At 29.7% G+C, this 18,606-nt stretch overlaps 2 protein-coding genes across 2 annotated transcripts; one reads left to right on the top strand and one right to left on the bottom strand.

Moving 5' to 3' along the window:
• Positions 1-8,078: 8,078 nt before the first annotated feature.
• On the bottom strand, positions 8,079-10,944 carry LOC124956349 (cytochrome P450 4V2-like). Its single transcript, XM_047512053.1, has 11 exons — positions 10,846-10,944; positions 10,348-10,391; positions 10,190-10,228; positions 9,926-9,960; positions 9,727-9,833; positions 9,577-9,645; positions 9,322-9,472; positions 9,030-9,206; positions 8,835-8,941; positions 8,248-8,314; positions 8,079-8,203 (listed from the first exon to the last, which is right to left on the bottom strand). The coding sequence occupies exons 1-11, from the start codon at positions 10,942-10,944 to the stop codon at positions 8,079-8,081; spliced, it is 1,020 nt and encodes a 339-aa protein (XP_047368009.1).
• A 5,328-nt stretch (positions 10,945-16,272) lies between these two features.
• On the top strand, positions 16,273-18,196 carry LOC124956348 (cytochrome P450 4C1-like). The gene is made up of 9 exons (XM_047512052.1): positions 16,273-16,480; positions 16,570-16,639; positions 16,724-16,850; positions 16,955-17,024; positions 17,109-17,215; positions 17,297-17,365; positions 17,470-17,644; positions 17,765-17,941; positions 18,030-18,196. Exons 1-9 carry the CDS (start codon positions 16,336-16,338, stop codon positions 18,194-18,196), a joined length of 1,107 nt encoding a protein of 368 aa, XP_047368008.1. The 5' UTR covers positions 16,273-16,335.
• The last annotated feature ends 410 nt before the right edge of the window (positions 18,197-18,606 follow it).

Genomic DNA, 18,606 nt, shown 5'->3' with positions numbered 1-18,606 from the left:
AGATTTAACAGTTAAATAAATGTCGATAATAAACTTAATGCATCTACAAGTCGGGCATCGATGGTATGAATTGTGCATGAAAGTCAAGAAACACCGTTGCTATACCTTGGAGATCTGAGCACAAGGAAATACGATAAACGCTCGCCAAACACGCAAATCATCTCAGAAAGGATTTCAAGATGCTCATTCTACTGCTGAAGAAACATCATATCAGTCAGGAATCGCTGATTAAAAGTGAGCAAAAAAATCACTTTATCACCCAAATAACCGGATACTTATTTTCATTTGCATTTTTCTCGAAATTACAATTTTCGACTTAACCGCAAAGAAATTTCGGAAAATACTGGACTGATTGTCTTGAAATTTAGATACAATACTCTCAGATACATTATCTATAAAATAGCATTCGATTTTTATGATACATTAATTAGTTTTTTAATATTAATTATTCTTTTGTCAAATTTTTATGCCAAAGCAGTATTTCTCAAGATAAAACAAAATCCGTACGCTATTTTATAGTCATAACATCCACGAATAAAAATATATATTTTTTTTCAAATGCGTTATTACAGAGATCTGCTTTCGATCAGCGATGCGCATTCCGTCGGAGAACCTCTACGGCATTAACTGCAGCGCCGCTATTTCTTAATATTTTTAATATAATTTTTCTATGAAAGATTGTTTAATCCATAAACTAGCATGTTGCCAAAAAATATTCATTTAATACATTTGAGTTTATAGATTTTTAAAAATAAGCCCATTTTTCGAGCGCTCTGGATCTTCAGACCACTTAATTTGTGGAAAAGCGGTGAACGGTATTTATTGAAAACTTTCAACCTTTCTGAACCTTATGTAATTCCTCTTATTCATCGAAATCAATCGATCTACTACTTTAACAATTAAAGGAAAAGACGGACGGTGGACAGATCCTCCGTATTAAGCGACCATCGTCGCTAGTCCAGTGCAAAAGCGCTTCTGAACGAACTCTCGTAATTGTGCCTTTACGAAGTAACAGTCTTCTTGGAGTTATTATGCCAGCGGCGTAATAAATATAATATAAAAATTTTTTCTTATCACAATGAACGTATATCAAAAATATTGTTAATCATACACGAAATTATAATATTCTTTTATTTGGTGTATTTGTTAATAATAACTTCATTTCTATTAAGTTGTACAACAATTAAAGGGATCTTAATCTTAATAAGGATTAATTTATTAATAAATAAAATTACTATGATTCCATTCAATAATATATTATAGAAATGGTTAAAAAAAGTTCATTAGTGTCACAATTTTGCTTCAGAAAACTGTTTTATATACGGACATTGAACGTACTAAAAGCGTAGCATGATAGAAACGACAATTTTAATAATACCCATATCAACAAGCATTAATTATTAATGAGACAGACATGAAATTTTCGATAGTCGTGTCATAATAGTTGTTACATTAATGTATGGACGATCGGGTTAGGAAGCTCCATACATTTATTGATTAAAATTGCTTCGCCATCAACCTATTCAATGATTGTCGGTTATTACTTGAAAAAAACGACCAAAGAAGAATCAGAAAAAATAAACGTTTCGCTATACATAGTCTAAGGATATTAAATCTTAAGATTATTTCAGCGTGATTTTATATCTAAGGTTCGATGAAGATTTGTTAAAAAACGCTGAGAGAAAATTGACTTTAGCCTTGAAATTCAAGATCAATTTTTTTATGTGTGCATTGCATTCTAGTCGTCGTGAAAATAAAATGTTCCAAAGGAATCATTGGTCGGAGCTCAACTATTTTCTTGAAGAGTAACTTTAAAGATGTAATAATACTTAGAATTCTTTTATTTAAAGAGTATTTACATTAACAAATACATATAAAGTTAATAGCTTATTAATCAAGATACTATATAAATTAAAGAATTCTTACTTTTCTGAATTTTTACTTGTTCTGTTTGGACTGCTGTGTTAGGAGTAATAACTATTTCATCGATCATCCTGATTTTCTGAAAATAAAAGGTAAAAACAATCGTAAAATAAAATATTTATTCGTTAATAAATTTTTGTAAATTTGGGGTTTATTTTGCCAACAAGGACTTGTTGATTTGATTTAATATTACTCGAATTGCGTTGAATTTCATTTTTCTAATAGATACTTTTAATGAAATTATTCCTTTCCTGTACATTTCTCTGATAAATGTTCACTACGAATAGCATATCTCTCTATATTTCTTTGATAATCATCTTCTTTGTCGCTTATTCAGCTGCTTTGATAAACTTTCTAACATTTGTCATTCGTGTCTTTCTATTTGATTCATTGGAGAACTTCATTGCCGACGGTACATATCAACTTGCCATTGCTCGTGGTATGGCTTACTATGATAAATTTTTAGTAACTATGTTACATATGTACATTCATGGATTTAAATATATTTATGTAATATGTTATAAAATTTATATTCTGGCCGCCAATTTGACGTGCAGGTCACATAAAGATAAAATGGGATCACGGAAGTGTTCATTATTTTTAGTATATTCTCTTCTCTTACACTCTATCCTGTAGGATATATGCGTAGAATGGCTAAAGCAAAACTGCATGAATAATTTTGGAAAAACAAAAGACGATCTATTATTCGTATTATTTATCTATAGTGTAGACATATGCTCTTGAGCGCAAGATCTGCTATTAAATTAACGATCCTAATACAATTAGATAAAAAGATAAAATCATTTTCTCCGCAATAATATGCACAGGTGACTTACAATCTACACGAAAATCATAATAAAGGACGAGATCCTTTCAATAGTTAAAAAATTCAGTCTCGCGTGATCTTCTTCCGCTGTCGGATAGACAATTTTTCATTTTACTAAATAATTGTCGATTCGTTAAAATTGAATAATAGCATTAGAATTATTCAATCAACAGACGAAAAAAATGGCATTGTTTGTGCCATTGAAATGATGTTTTGTGCCATTCTTTTCCTTTTCCATTTTCTTTCGAAGACAGCAAGATCAAACGAATTTCATTCTGTCTGCGACGATCGAATTTATGAGTAATATCTAAAACTAATTCAAAAGTATATTAGATGGTCACAAAAGTTTCTTAAAATTTTTCTAGTTATATGATTTATTAACTGGCACGTACTGAATAAGACTGTTTAATGTATTTGAGTGAAGAAATCAAAATAAATTTTTTGCATTTATACTACTATTATATATAAATAACCTAACATTATATATCAATATTTACAATATTTACGATAATACAATAACGATGAAATATTCCTATTTGTAAAATTCGGGAGATCCGCTTGCAAAGAAGATGATGCTCAGTGAGAAACGGAAGAATTTAGGAGAGTACGATATAGTTATTATAAAACAGAAAGATTAAATAACATTCATATGTTCTGTGTGTCAAGTGACTAAGCGGCATTATTTGAGGAATGAAATTGGTGTGTGAATGATATAATTATCTCCAAACAGCTATTGTGTTTTGTGTATTTATTCAATTAAAAGAATGCATAGAAATAAGAAAACAAAATTTCCAGTTATTTCTGAATTTTGAAATAAACATTATACAAAATTTATTCATATTTAGCGCATTTTTTGAAAATTATTGAGTACAGAATGACACATTTGTCACACACATATTTTTTGGATTTGAAAGAGATCTTTGTAGTCTTGTTTCCTTTGCAATATCTTATTTGACATTTTTTTCTCACACATGGGCCTACATTTATTGGCTTTCCTTATATATTTTCTTATTCTCTGTGCTGCGTATCTTGTAAATCGCCAGCAAGTTTTACAGCCAATTGAAGTACAAATTGTTTCAAGTACATATTTTTCTGGGATTGCTTCTTTATATAAAACCCACGAATTTATTCCGGCTAAATCAAGAATGTTAAAGATCTACACAGGCCGTCTTCGAAATTTCGATTTTATGGAGTACTTTTCTGCTATCTGATCCGTCATGTCAAAATCGAATTTATAATAGTAGTATTATAGTATTATAGAATCTGATTGTGTCAGAAATTATCACTTTTTTCAATTTTTATAGATTTATATTTTGGACACAGTAGAAACACTTTTTTATTTGACTTATTCTCGTAAACTCTATGTATACAATGATCCAATTTGTACAGATTTATTGAGAAATATGGTATACTATTATCCAACTGCTTTTCGAATTTTGGTAAACCTCCTTTATTTCCACGAATGGTTCCAACGATAGCGATTTTTCTTTCGAGTAAATTTACAGCTAGTGATGTGCTTATTAATTTTAAAAAAATTAGTTCTGCAAATAAGTATGATAATATATACCAAAAAATCATTCCACGGGTTTTATGAACCGTGGCAGTAGGTAGGTCATTTATTTCTCAGAAAAAAAAAGAAAAAAGAATAAGAGAGACATAAATACATTGGATGTAAATAATAATAAAAGTCGTAAAGTCAAATGGCGATGTGATAACGTTGTGTGTAAGAAATTCCTGCAGAAAGCTTAAAAAGGCTCATTTGATGGCTTTGGAATTAATACATTTTATATCAGAATAGTAATGATAACTAGGTTCAACTGATGGTGAATAAAAATTAGTATGGAAACAAATGCATAACTATTATAAAGTGATAAGTCAAGAAGGGACTATGGCACACGAAAACAAAGGAAAAGTTTCGTACTTTTCATCACATATGTTATTTTTTTAGTTTTTGCACTCCGTTGTCATTGTTGCGGTGATTTTGTAATAAAACTGGTAAAACTATTATCAACGTTAGCATCAATAAATAACTTTGTATTTTTATACATGTCGGTAGATATTTTGGCATATGCTAATTTCGCCAGATTGATAATAATTAGCATATGCCAAGTTCTGGAAAAGCTGGTATCTCATAGTAAAAATGAGTTGGAGTTGCAGAAAAATTATATTGAAAATTGCTCGAATTCCGAAGGGTTAGACCTATCTATCGATGGGCGGTCATATGTCGAAATTATCGAAGATACTGGTCACCATGAATAATGGCAACTCAAGGATTGGAATTTTTTGATTGTTCCCATGAAAATTAATTTTTTATTTTGCCATTTTCCTAAAACTCTTGGGATAATACAATGTCGTTGATGGATTCTGAAGGACTAGTGAGAAAGATGCGCGATAAAAAGCAATTTGTGAATTTAAATTTATAACGATATATCTAGTATATCTAAGGTATACGAAGGTTTATTGAGATACGAAGGTTTCGGTATTCACGTTTCGTTATTGTGTATCGTTAAATTCTGCTGGCTACATCCGAGTGAAATATGACTAATTTAGCCAATAAGCCTTACGATCTTTAACTTCAAAGTAGAGGGTTGATTTCGACGATGGCTTCTCTTATGTTACCAGCGAAGACGGTAATAAAATAAGGAAAGTGAAAGAGAATGGGTAGGGTTCAAGGAAGAATATGAAGTTTAGAAAGGAAAGAAATGATGCTTATTGGTCGTGTACGCATCAGGATATTTCGTCCAAAATGGTTAAATGATTTCATGTTGGCTCCTTTGTACTGGCGACCGTAGACACTCATAAGTGAGGAATTGTTAATTTAAGGATCGTTTCATTCGCGTACAGTCATCGACCGTACGTAAATGTTCAGACACAGAATGACTACCGTACGGTTATATAGAAATGAACCTTAAATCATATAAAATATTTTTTTTTATTAATTTCATTTATATTATTTTTATTTATTTTGGAGGAAAGATAAATTTTTTTGAGTTATACATTTATTCTCAATAATAAGTTTTCACTATTTTAAATTACTATCCGATCATTCCTTGAGGTCAAAAACGTCTCTCTCTTTCTTTCTCTCTATCTCTCATTCGTTACACACCATCTAACTTTTGTTGATACAGACAGTATTGATACGCCCATACGGATGCAGGCACGCAACAATTCTTAATACGATAGACCGAGTCAGATTCCTTTTAACAAAAACGGAAGTCTTGCAAATTTATTATAATAACAACTCACTTTTCTTCTAAACTTTATTCATCTACTTTTTTTTGGATATGACCCACAACGATCTCAAGTGGTCAATTTCTGAAACTGTGGCCAGAATATTTATTTCTTTACTTAATTAGGTTTTTTCTAGCAATTTTATCGCTAAGACTTATAAGACAAGAAAAAATGAATGGATCATAGAATAAAAGGACCGTTATTGTAATAATACGAATATTTTTGTTACATAGCTTAGACGAATACATATTCATTGAGTAATGTATCATTCAATGTACTTACGTATGGACGCTGTAAATGGAGAGGATACGGAAATAGCACTTATCTCAGAAAATATTGATATAGCGAGAAAATTTTTTTACATCATAACAATATTGTTAACTACGAAGTGTCACGTAAACATTTAATTGTTTGATGACAAAACATGAATAAATGTATAATTAAGATTGATTTCGTCCAAAAATGAAAATAAATATCTGTAAGCATAACGGGAAAGTAGAATAATTATTTTATTAAGGATAAATGCTACCTTTTCGTTGTTGGTAGAAGTTGTTCTAACGTTTGCCAGCGATCAACGAGATAGTATCAAATTATTGAACGATTTCAATATTAGTTAGTAATACTTTCAAACTGATTGTCGATAAATTCTAAAGAAGTTATCATTCAGGAAAATTTCACCGACCACTTCAGAAACATAACCTCAAACCTTGGATAACATTAACTTACTCAATGTTGTTCAAATTAGTTAACCTACTCAATGTTGTTTGAATCAGAGAAAGTTTTTATCCATTGACCATTTATTATATAAAATCATATGAAATAATGAGATCCTTTTGTAATTTTTGTACAATTCTTATCTAATACGGTTAATAATCTATATCAGGTACAGATAAACTACAGCTATCCGCAGGATTCGTTATGTTTATATATTAATTACCTACATATTATATTTATATAAATTAAACATTGGACGTCTCGCCGGCTTTAACGTAACGTTCATTTTTATCAGAATTTCTTCTATTGCTACTGGTCGTATTTTAATGATAAATCCTTTTAACATAATAGCAATTCTTACCTTTATTTATAGCATTGCGAATTTTTTATCTAAGAATGTAAAATCAATAGTAAATGCATTTTCTAGAATTTATGGAATACAATTTAAATATTATATAAAATCAAACGTAAGGAATAAATGTAGCCATAAGATTGAATGTCAGTTTACGTGCAGAGATTAAGCGAGCACATTACGCCGGACATAGATCGTTGGCCCATGCTCTAAAAAACGTACAGATGTATAGCAAAAAGAGACATTGTGAGAGTGATAGAGCGAAAAAAATGATTATCTATATAGAACACTAGGCATGATAACAGGGAGTAGAACATGTATATAATGTATAATTAACGAGTGAATTTTATTCTTCTTAATATTATTAAATACGATGAAAAGGCACTGCTTGTATAGTTTCTATTCGATTGTTATAACATGTCTTTCATTAAATGCCTAATGAAAAGATTTGTTTAACGAAATGTTCATTTTAGCATTTAAAAAATCTCATCATCTATTTATTCTTTATTTTCTAAAGGCTCTTTAGCGGGATCGTTTGAGAACAATCTCGTGAATAAATAAAATATTCCTGCAAGAATTTTCACAACTCCATATAAATCTAATACTTTATTTGATATTCATGAACAATATTAATAAATTCCTGCTAACAATGCGTGAGAGAGAGAGAGAGAGAAAGAGAGAGAGAGAGAGAGAGAGAGAGGGAGAAAGAGAGGATAATATGAAATAGAATGAGAAGAGAAAAGGAAAGATATGTTTATAGGATTAGAATACCAAAATTTACATCATGTAGTTTTTTCATGAAGTTCCGTTGTGTCTGACGCAACTATTACATATGCAGCCTCGGGCGAATCCGATAAAAAAGAATGTTTTTTGCTTGCATACTTGATAAGTTATGCATTCTCTCTTTCTCTCTCTCTCTCTCTCTCTCTCTCTCTCTCTCTCTCTCTCTCTCTCATTCCCTCTCTCTCTTACTTTTTTTCTCTAAAATATGAAGAGGCCGCCGGAGTAAAGAGGAAAATAATCAATACAAGCTTACAAAGACGCAACGTAGAGATAGCGTTTCTCCCTTATTTTGTAGTCCATATTTTGTCCTATCGCTGAAATCAACACGTTACGAGCGAAATGAATGAATAGCTCTAATTGTTTGATGGATAAGACTATATTTAAGACTGAATCAAAAAACTGAAATTTTTGAATTCACTCTTCACTCGATCACTTTCTCGTCGCGTGCGTTGAATAATATCACTCGAAACGTCTGGTTGAACGGCCTATAAATAATTACCTTATTTCATACTAGAAGTATTTTATCATTATATTTTATAATTTGTAGATGGGATTTTCTAAACAAAATAGATTATTTACTTTATCTAGTTTCATCGCATGATAAGACTCTACATGTGACAGTCGAGTACTCTCATTTATGAGAGAGAGAGAGAGAGAGAGAGAGAGAGAGAGAGAGAGAGGGAGAGAGAGAGAGAGAGAGAGAGTGTATTAAAGTATTAATTTATTAGAATTTCGAAATAAGCAAGAATGACCTTCGAGGGATCTATTAATTATTTATTCAATATATCAAATTACATGAAATAATTAGTGAACGATTTTCGTACGGTTTTTATTTTATACAGATAATAATTTGTTTCTGCTACAGATTCTATACTATATTTCACAGAATTCGTTATGTATATATGTTAATTATGTATGTATTCTATATTATATTATATGTTTTAATTAATTTCTTCTTTCAAATTTTAATCTTAATGGTTTTGCCGGTTTCAATGTGAGGCTTACCTTTAAAAATATTTCTGCAATTCCTATCGGATTATTTATTTTAATTAGAAATCTTCTTGTCAGTATAACGTTGATTACTGTCATATTTAGCATAGCAAAATTTTGACCTAAAAAAATATAATCAATTGTAAATGCGTTTTATTTCAGAATTTTCTGGAATATATTATAAAATAATCTATAGGAGTATGTAATTACCTATGCAAATTCTTCGACCGTACCTAAATGGAAAGAAATATGTAGAACAATTCTTTCCCGATAGGAACCTATCAGCATCGAATACTAATGGCCGTGGCCAATATTTTGCGCTTCTATGAAGTTTATAAATGAGAAACACTGCTGAACTAACTTTCGGTATAGTCCAACCTTCTCTCACTTAATACAATTAATAAAAAATATTATTACTATATAATATATTAATATTATTAATGATAAAAAACATAAAACAAGTCATTTTGTATGCAGAGATACCTTCGATATCTTGCGTCACTCTCCGGGCGATGACTGGAATTGCGAAGACATAACGATTCCTGGATCACACGTTCCAAAAGTTTCATACTTTTAATATCATTATATGTTATTGGAATACGTTTCGGATGGTCCGAGCAGTAAATTTCATTTATTTCCTCACATACTTTGTACTTTGTGATCGAATATGTGGAAGACAGGAAAAGCAGTTAATATGAATATAATTTTCGTCGGATACATAATGACAAGTAAATAAGAAAATGTATTATAGACGTACTTGAATATCCGAAAATGTAGCAAGCATTAAAAGTACAAAGCTAGTGATTGTTACTGAAGTTTCGCTTCCCTGAAAGTAATATACAGTTTTTCTTAATTATCATTAATAAAAAAAATTTTGTTGCAATTAAAAATATTAAATACGACTTACAGCTATAATTATTGTATTCCTTTCATCGCGGACATCTTTCTCCGAATATTTTCTCCTTTCGTGCAAAAATTCAAATGAAAAATCTAGAAGTGTCCTTATCTTTGGTTCTTGAAAAAATGAACAAGAATCTCATGAATATTATTAATAAATGAAAAGATTGAAAACTAAATTTTATTAAACGTATATTTCATATTTTTACCTAAATTTCCCTCTGTCAATTCCCGATTAATTTTACTTTTCAATATAAATTAATTTTTTTCTTTGAATATTTTTAGGAATAAAAAACATCAATATATATATATAAAATATAATATTAAAATTCTGAAATTTTGAAAAGTAAGAATACAATTTGAAAAATGTTTCTTCAAATTATACTTTATTTGTAAAGTTATCCAAATAAGACAAAGACGCCTGATATTTTTTTTCTATAGCAGTGTTATAGAAAATTGAGTTCGGATGTAACTATAATTTGAAGATCCTCTGTGCAGCTATATCCATCCCACTGAAAAAGCAGACGAAAAACATACAATATATTACGAAAGTATAAGTATCATTATTATTACCATTCTATTAATTCAGCTAATTTGCAATCCGGATTTGTCAGCGAATTTATTTTCTTACCTAGCATGTCTTCCAATATAAAGTATAACAAAATTATAATAAACCTTAAACAAAAAAGTCAATTATATACACGTATAAAAATTTCTAAATTCTACCACAGATTATATACAATCTACAGCGAAAAATATAATGGAAAACGTCTAATTCTTCTCGAACTGAAGTTTCCAATTTTTTCATTAAAACGATAGAATAATTAATGAATACATCCATATGCGATTTTGTATGTTTTAAAAGAAAGACGTCATTTAAAATTTTTCGATGACGATTCCATAATGATGCTTAAAATCGAAAGGAAAGCAATACTTTACTTCACATACTTTACTTATTTTATTCGTCTAGACATACATATAATACATTTATTTGTATGTGTATATAAAGGAGCAAAAATTTTTACTGTTCAATTTTCTAAAATTTAATATTTTATATATATATATATATATATATATATATATATACATATATGTATTAATGTATTGATAAACAAAGTAGAAAATATACTTCACCTAAAGCAGTTAACAAACCATTGCCCACAAAAGGTTTCAATTTTTCATATTCCTCGCTCTTATCAGTAATATTTGGACTATTGAGTACAGTCATTCGATAAAAAATAGAAATATAAAATAAGACGATTATATAATTATTAAAAATTATTAAAATAACGTTAATATATCTTACTTTGATATATTCGGGTTTGTCTACGATTACAAATAATTTCGTTCTTGGCCATGTGCACCACTTGATGATGAGCGGAATCTACTGCCAGCAAGACCTGAATAATCTAAGGGATCACATCATGTTCCCAGCAGAAAGACCTAGTCTTCTAAATACTATAGCGAGAGGAGAAACTGGACACCATGTTCCACCAAACAACATCTCATTCTACAATCTACTAGGAGAAGGTGATCTCACTAATATAACCCTCTCGAAATTGTGGCAAGGATTTTTCATGTTCCGATCAGCGAGTGATGGTGCCATTGGACTATTTATAATAATAAAGGGCATTAAAACTTGTGTTGATCCGGTTATCTGAGGATATCTGGTCCACTCAGTATATGGTTGGAATTTACACCTACTAGGTGCAATCTGGAGTTCATTAATACATCAGTTTTACATACAGACAACGAAACCAGTGTAAGTGTCGAATATGAACAACCAATGCTAGCAGAAGGAAGCGATGCGACTCCGTCTCCCACTGCAAGGACATCGGTAAAATACCCTATCCTTGAGAAAATAATTGCAATACGCAGTACTAAATCACCGAAGCTCCGAACTCCGGCCGATTTATCTAAGGGGGCAGGTGTCACGTTTTCGTGTGTAGGTCAAGCAGAAACTATGAAAGACACTTTAAAGAAGAGAAACCCTTATAGGCATGAATACGTGTGCTTGTAGAGCGATACTATTTTTCATTTGTTACTCCTCTATCTTTCACATAAGAATAATCATTTGAAGCTTGTAGTTAATAAATAATTTAGAACTATCTATAAGATATGCAGTAAAAAAATACGAGAAGACAAAGGAGGGCAAAAAATACGTGCAGGAACGCAAATGCATCATACCTCTTTCACCCTTGGCAACGGAGCGCACCCAAGAACAACACGTGCAGAGATAAAACTGACCAAGGAGGTACATGCAGGAACAACGTAACGCAATGGCTTATAGTCTTTGACGACAGAATAACGCGAGAGAACGACTCGTGCAAAGAGGCGCGTGCAGGCGAGGGTCGTGCAGAAAACACTTCATCGTCAGGACATTATAATCCGTAGTCGGCTAGATAAATTCATCGCTGCCGTTATCATCAGTTCGTTGCAGTCAATCGTTATGATTACTTCTTTGAAGTCAGTCGCTAAGCGCAATTCTTTACAATTAACAATTACGATACTTAAGACTTATATTCTTGTTATTCAATGTAAATTTCTATAACCGATTTTATATTAAATAAATCAATTCGTAAAAGAGAAGAAAAGGATGTCCAATACCGAGCATCGCTTCGCCCTATTATTTCTCAGTTGTCGCTAACAAGAGGGAACCAATTCAAGGGTTAGCAGTAGGGACCCTTGAAAGAAATATAGAGGCGGGAAATGATATTCGGTGTCTCTCTCATCATTTCATCGAATAACTAAGTTAAAGTATATCTTTCATGGGGCAGTTTGACTGCCCAATTGTGAAGGAAGAAGAGAAAAAAGGATCCTCGTTCCCGTGTAAGATTCCGAATGGATTGACCGAAAAAGAGCCGCATGAATAGATTAGTGTAATTGGTAGACGTCGCAATATAAATAAGTAGCATTACCTGATATCGATAAAACAGAAGTCTACCCTAACTACGGTTGTTGAAAATACTATATTTAGTAAAGTTTAATCCGAATTGAAATCTTGATAACATATCCGTCGAATTAACGCCTGACGTTATACAAACAGAAATTATCTATCTGCGGTCGGTAAAATTTTCAGTGGTGATATTTAATTTACAGATTCTCTAAAAAATTAAAAATATTTCGATTAATCTAAGATTATACTTTTCTTTATTACCTCGGTTATATGTAATTAAAATGGAAAGGCAGCATTCATCGTCGTGAAATAATTCAAATGTAATAATGAATCTGGTTGTTAATTTTGAAAGTGGCCTAACTCCATTCTTGATAAGAAAACGCTTATTATTCACTTAATAATTGCCACTATTTTAATAGAAACTATAAATTTAATACCCTTAGATACACTTATGCAGTATAACTCGAATAGTGTCCTATACGTATATTTTTAAATTCATTGAAACGCAAACCCTTAAATATCTCAATTTCAAGATAAATGGACTTAGACAACTTTCAAAATAAACGGCTCAATTATTACTTTCCATTATCTTAAATATTACATATATTTAACCCAATGTTTTGTGGGACATTTTTCGTCAGTTCTTCCATTCCGTTTTAATTATACAATTATCCACGCTCTTTCATCATATAATTCAATGTTTAAATGATACTTTGACACCCCTAATCATTAACAGTTTCAAGAATCAATGAAAAAATTAAACGTTTCGATACTTCCGTCACTTATAGCGCAGATAAATAAACTCATACAATAATACCTTACAATAATACATACAATAAGAACCTTACGTTCTTATCATCTTCATGAATAGTTCGAGAAAAACTGCCATTTTAATCAATTTGCATATTTAAAGTTCATAATAATAAGATAACCGAGTTTTACTAGGATAATTACCGATACACAATAACGAAAAGTGAATATAGAAATTTTTTATAATAATACTTAAATTACATCCTTACACATTTAAATTGACTTAATGCTTTTTATCGCGTATCTTCCTGACGAGTTTTCCTGGATCCATAGAAGACATTGCGTTATTCCATTCATTTCCGGTAACGCGGTAATATAAATAATAATTTTGCATGAAAAACAGACGAATTCGGAGCCAAGCGCCTAGTGTAATGTCATTGCAAACAATGAGTCGATGATATTTGTCTCAAATTTTTTAATGATTTATGCCATCATGAGAACAGGCATAATTCTTGACCAATTTTGCCGATCATGTTCTCAATTTCACAACGAGTTTACTGCATATCTTTTCCGAATTTTGGAAAGAACTTTTCGTTTATGCATAAATTATTCTCGAATAAAAATAATAAACTTTACGCAATTCTTTTCGACGATGATTTTTCGAAAATTCAATACATTGGATTAAATCTTCGTCCTTAAAATGACACCTTTTTTTAATAGTTCAAGAATTATTTCTGTCTTCATCGAAGGCGTAAATGCCGTTTTCGACATTTTTCGGAGAAAAAATTTATTACTGTGATGTTTGTAGTTCTTCATTATATTTATAGATTAAAAATATAGAGATTATGTAAGCAGTGTGTAGCACATTTGTTAGCATTTAGATTAGTAATACAGGAAATCCTACGTTCGATTCTAACGAAACTAATGAAATAATTTACTCTCCCCTTCTCCTTATTTGATAATTTAGTAAGGTGTTACTATTCAATCTCTTATGTACATTTCTTTTACTAATAACTGACGAGAATTTGGCGGTGATCCGTGATACAGCAACAGTATAATTTTGTTGGATTAGATATGAATATAAAGTATGTACATTTGTCGATTACTGTTTCAGAATTAATGAATATATATATCATATATTAATGAACGTATACATTATATTTTATTTTTAATAAGGATCAAAACTCAAGATCTTTTCCAGATTATCTGAGAGATTTTTCTCCCATGGTTATTTCGTTAAGGTTTCTTCTGTTGGAGTTCACTTTATTTCAGTTACTGCTACTATTACTATAGTAATAATAAGAAGAAAAATATCATAAATAGAAGAATATATCTATATTGAATCCATCATGACACATATGATGACTGTAATTTACGATACATAAAAGAAGAGGGAGTGATTCATTTCATGTGGTGTCTTTACAGTATAAAATAAGAATTGTAAAAAACTATAAAAGAATCTGATTATTTTATAAGGTTCTATATAATAAATGATCAATGGATAATGACGTTGAAGTTCATACTTATTTCTAAATTCTTATAAATTAATTTTCTTAAAGATAAGTAAAATCTTGAAAATGCGCTCTTCTAGATTTTCTAGTACCTACTCAATTTTTAATAACAATCAAACTTTTGTCTACATTCACACAATTAAAACAGAAGTATATATGAAAACCAAAAACGAATAAACATTGGATTTATAACATATTCCTCATTCCAATGAAGAATTAATTAACAACCGGTTTATTACGCAATGTTCGGTAATCGCATTTCATATATTAATAAGAAGTGGGGTCAGAATCAAATTTTAGTTACATCACCGATCTTTCTAGTTCTTGCCCAATCAAAAGAGAAATGCCAGATGTAAGCGGTAATCACGTAAGCAAAGTCAGATTTATGCTTTCTTTAAATATGTCTCGCTTTTCTATTCTATCCTCAGTTTCTGTAAGGACAGAAGTGAAGTAGGAGTCGTTGCGCGGTAATATCAAATTATTCGTAAAACTCAACAATTATTATTAGGAATATAAGATTATTTTTATTATATTTAAGTTGTTTATATATATTCCTATTGATCTAATTCATCATGTATTTCACCATAATATTAATTATTATTCTAACAATTTTATTTGGACTATACTATGGAATAGCAGAATACTTTTTAAATAAATTACATATGTTTAATATTATCAAAGGAATTCCTGGACCAAAAGCATTTCCAATAATTGGAAATGCTCATCTGTTTATTGGTGAGACAATAGGTAAATTTGTATCAGCAATTTTTTATATATAAGTATTTCATCCAATAATTATTTATGACCTCTATTCTAGCTCTATTCAAGCAAATACTAAATCTTGGTAAGAATTATCAATTATTGTGGCGTGTATGGATAGGCGCGAAATTATTTTTAGTAATAGAGAATCCTGAATATATCAAGGTAAGATCTGTTAGTGTTATTTTAATAATTCTTAATAATTTCATAATCTTTTCATTTTGTATTTTTTTTTTTTTTTTCTTTCGGAAGACTGTACTCAATAGTCCAAATATTACTGATAAGAGCGAGGAATATGAAAAATTGAAACCTTTTGTGGGCAATGGATTGTTCACTGCTCCAGGTGAAGTATATATCTTCCACATTGTTTACTAGTACAAAAATAATTATATTAAGTATGTACTATCTAATATATTCTTTATTGTACCATTTAATCTTATGAAATTGAATGGTAAAAAATTTTTGCTCCTTTACTTACACATACAAATGAAAGTATTATATGAATATGCACAAGACCTTTTCTCTTTTACTCCTTTATTATAAACATATATGTATAGACACAGAAATTTAATAAAATATGTAAATTAAAGTAATATGTAAATTATGTAAAATAAGTGAAGTATGTAAATTAAAGATTAATTGCTCTCTTTTTGATTTGATTTTAGCATCAGTATGGGATTCACATCGAAAAGTTTTAAATAAAATGTTCCTTATGAATAATATAAAGTCACATATGGATGTATTTGTTAATCATTCTATCGCATTAATGGAAAAATTAGAAACCTTTGTTGGAGAAGAATTAGACATTTTTGATTATGTCTTTCGCTGTACTTTGGATATAATATATGGTATTTTAATTTAGAAACTTTTAATTTCTATAAAATTTATGTACATTTGTTTGAATTTACTATAATTTTGCTAAACTTTATTTTGGAAGATGTCATGCTGGATACGCAACTAAATTCGCTGACAAATCCGGATTGTAAATTAGCTGAATCAATAAGAGGGTAATAATAATGATACTTTTATTTTTGTAATATATTATGTAGTTTGTAATATATACTTCTAACATTTTTTGTATGTGCTTTCAGTATGATGGATATATCAACAGAAAGAATCCTTAAATTATGGTTACATCCGAATATAATTTTTTATAACACTGCTAGTGGAAAGAAATTTCAGGCGTGCGTGGCTTACCTAGATAATATAACAAACAAGGTATCATAAAAGCAAATATTTTTAAAAGTCCATTACTTCTTTTCAAAATTAATAAATTTTAATATAATATTTTCTATACATATCGTTATTTCTTGTTCCTAAAGATAATCAAAGAAAAAATGGAATCTATGTTAAGAAGTAAAATTAATCGAGAATTGACGGCGGAAAAATTAGGTAAAAATAAGCAATATACTTTGAATAAAATGTAATTTTCAATCTTGTCATTTATTAATGATAGATTCTTGTTCATTTTTCAAGGCCAAAAACAGAAGACTCTTTTCGATTTTTTATTTGAGTTATCAAACGAAGGAGAAGTATATACGGAGAAAGATATTCGCGATGAAATGAATACAATAATTATAGCTGTAAGTCGTATTTATTACTTTTAATTGCAATAAATTTTTTTTTATTAATGACAATTAAGGAAAACTGTATATTACTTTCAGGGAAGCGAAACTTCAGCCACAACCATTAGCTTTGTCCTCTTAATGCTTGCAACATTCCCGGAAATTCAAGTACGTATACATAACATTTTCTTAATAAATAGTCATCACGTATCCGACGTAAATTATATTCATATTAACTTCTTATCATGCCTTTCAAATCTTCGATCACAAAGGACAAAGTATATGAGGAAGTAAATCATATTTACTGCTCCGACGATCCGAAATGTGTTCCAATGACATATAATGATATTAAAAGTATGAAATTTTTGGAACGTGTGATCAAGGAAACGTTACGTCTCTTTCCTGCAGGTCCTGTCATCGCCCGGAAAGTAAAGCAAGATATAAAAGGTATCTCTGCATTCAAAATGATTTTATATATACCTTTTCATTGTTTTACGTTTAATATTTCATTATTAATAATATGAACGTATTTTATAGTACTAATATTTATTTATTAATTATATTTAGTTACTAAAAATTGGACTATACCAAAAGGATGTTCAGCAGTATTTCTCATCTATAAACTACATAGAAGCGCGAAATATTGGCCACGGCCATTAGTATTTGATCCCGATAGGTTCCTACCGGAAAGGAATTGTTCTACGTATTACTTTCCATTTAGTTATGGTCGAAGGAATTGCATAGGTAATTGCACTCTCTTATAGATTATTTGAAAGTATATACTAGAAAATTCCAAAATAAATTGCATTTACGATTGATTTTATTTTTTTAGGTCAACGTTTCGCTATGCTGGAGATGGCAACAGTCATCGCTACACTGATAAAAAGATTTAGAATTACAATAAATAATCCAATAGAAGTTGCAAAAATAGATGTAGAGTTGAGCATCACATTAAAACCGACGGAACCAATAAGATTAAAATTTGATGAAAGAAATTAATTAAAACAGAATATACATGCATGAATATATATATATATATATATATATATATATATATATATATATATAATACGTAATTAATATATTTACACATAACGAATTTTGTGAGTAATAGCATACAGTCTGTAGTAGAATCATATTATTATCTGTATAAAATAAAAACCGTCTACTTGTCATTTCATATAACTTTATGTAATGTTTATGTATTATTATACACTTTGAAGATCGGTATTATTGTTATATTTAAAGTTTGTAGAAATTATTGTTTTTCTAGTAATGTAACAAAAATACATCGTCATAGATTTTCTTCTCTGTAATGTTCTTTTAATTAACCTTTACCTTATGAAAGGCATGTTGTGAGGCGATGTACTAAATTTCTTCTAATCGGATTAGGGATATTGGGTTGATCA

The sequence above is a fragment of the Vespa velutina genome, chromosome 21, assembly GCF_912470025.1.
Source record: "Vespa velutina chromosome 21, iVesVel2.1, whole genome shotgun sequence".
NCBI lineage: Eukaryota > Metazoa > Arthropoda > Insecta > Hymenoptera > Vespidae > Vespa > Vespa velutina.
The sequence above is the reverse complement of the archived record's forward strand: the minus strand, read 5'-3'. Positions and strand labels throughout refer to the sequence as shown.

What these genes read in the sequence shown, in the direction of transcription:
- LOC124956348 (XM_047512052.1), top strand. Translation starts at nt 16,336, where the DNA reads ATGTTCCTTATGAATAATATAAAGTCACATATGGATGTATTTGTTAAT. An exon ending in ATTGACGGCGGAAAAATTAG is followed by an intron (nt 17,025 to 17,108) that starts GTAAAAATAAGC and finishes TCATTTTTCAAG; the next exon opens with GCCAAAAACAGAAGACTCTT. An exon ending in TGGTCGAAGGAATTGCATAG is followed by an intron (nt 17,942 to 18,029) that starts GTAATTGCACTC and finishes TTATTTTTTTAG; the next exon opens with GTCAACGTTTCGCTATGCTG.
- LOC124956349 (XM_047512053.1), bottom strand. Translation starts at nt 10,944, where the DNA reads ATGACTGTACTCAATAGTCCAAATATTACTGATAAGAGCGAGGAATAT. An exon ending in ATTGACAGAGGGAAATTTAG is followed by an intron (nt 9,834 to 9,925) that starts GTAAAAATATGA and finishes CATTTTTTCAAG; the next exon opens with AACCAAAGATAAGGACACTT. An exon ending in CGGTCGAAGAATTTGCATAG is followed by an intron (nt 8,942 to 9,029) that starts GTAATTACATAC and finishes ATATTTTTTTAG; the next exon opens with GTCAAAATTTTGCTATGCTA.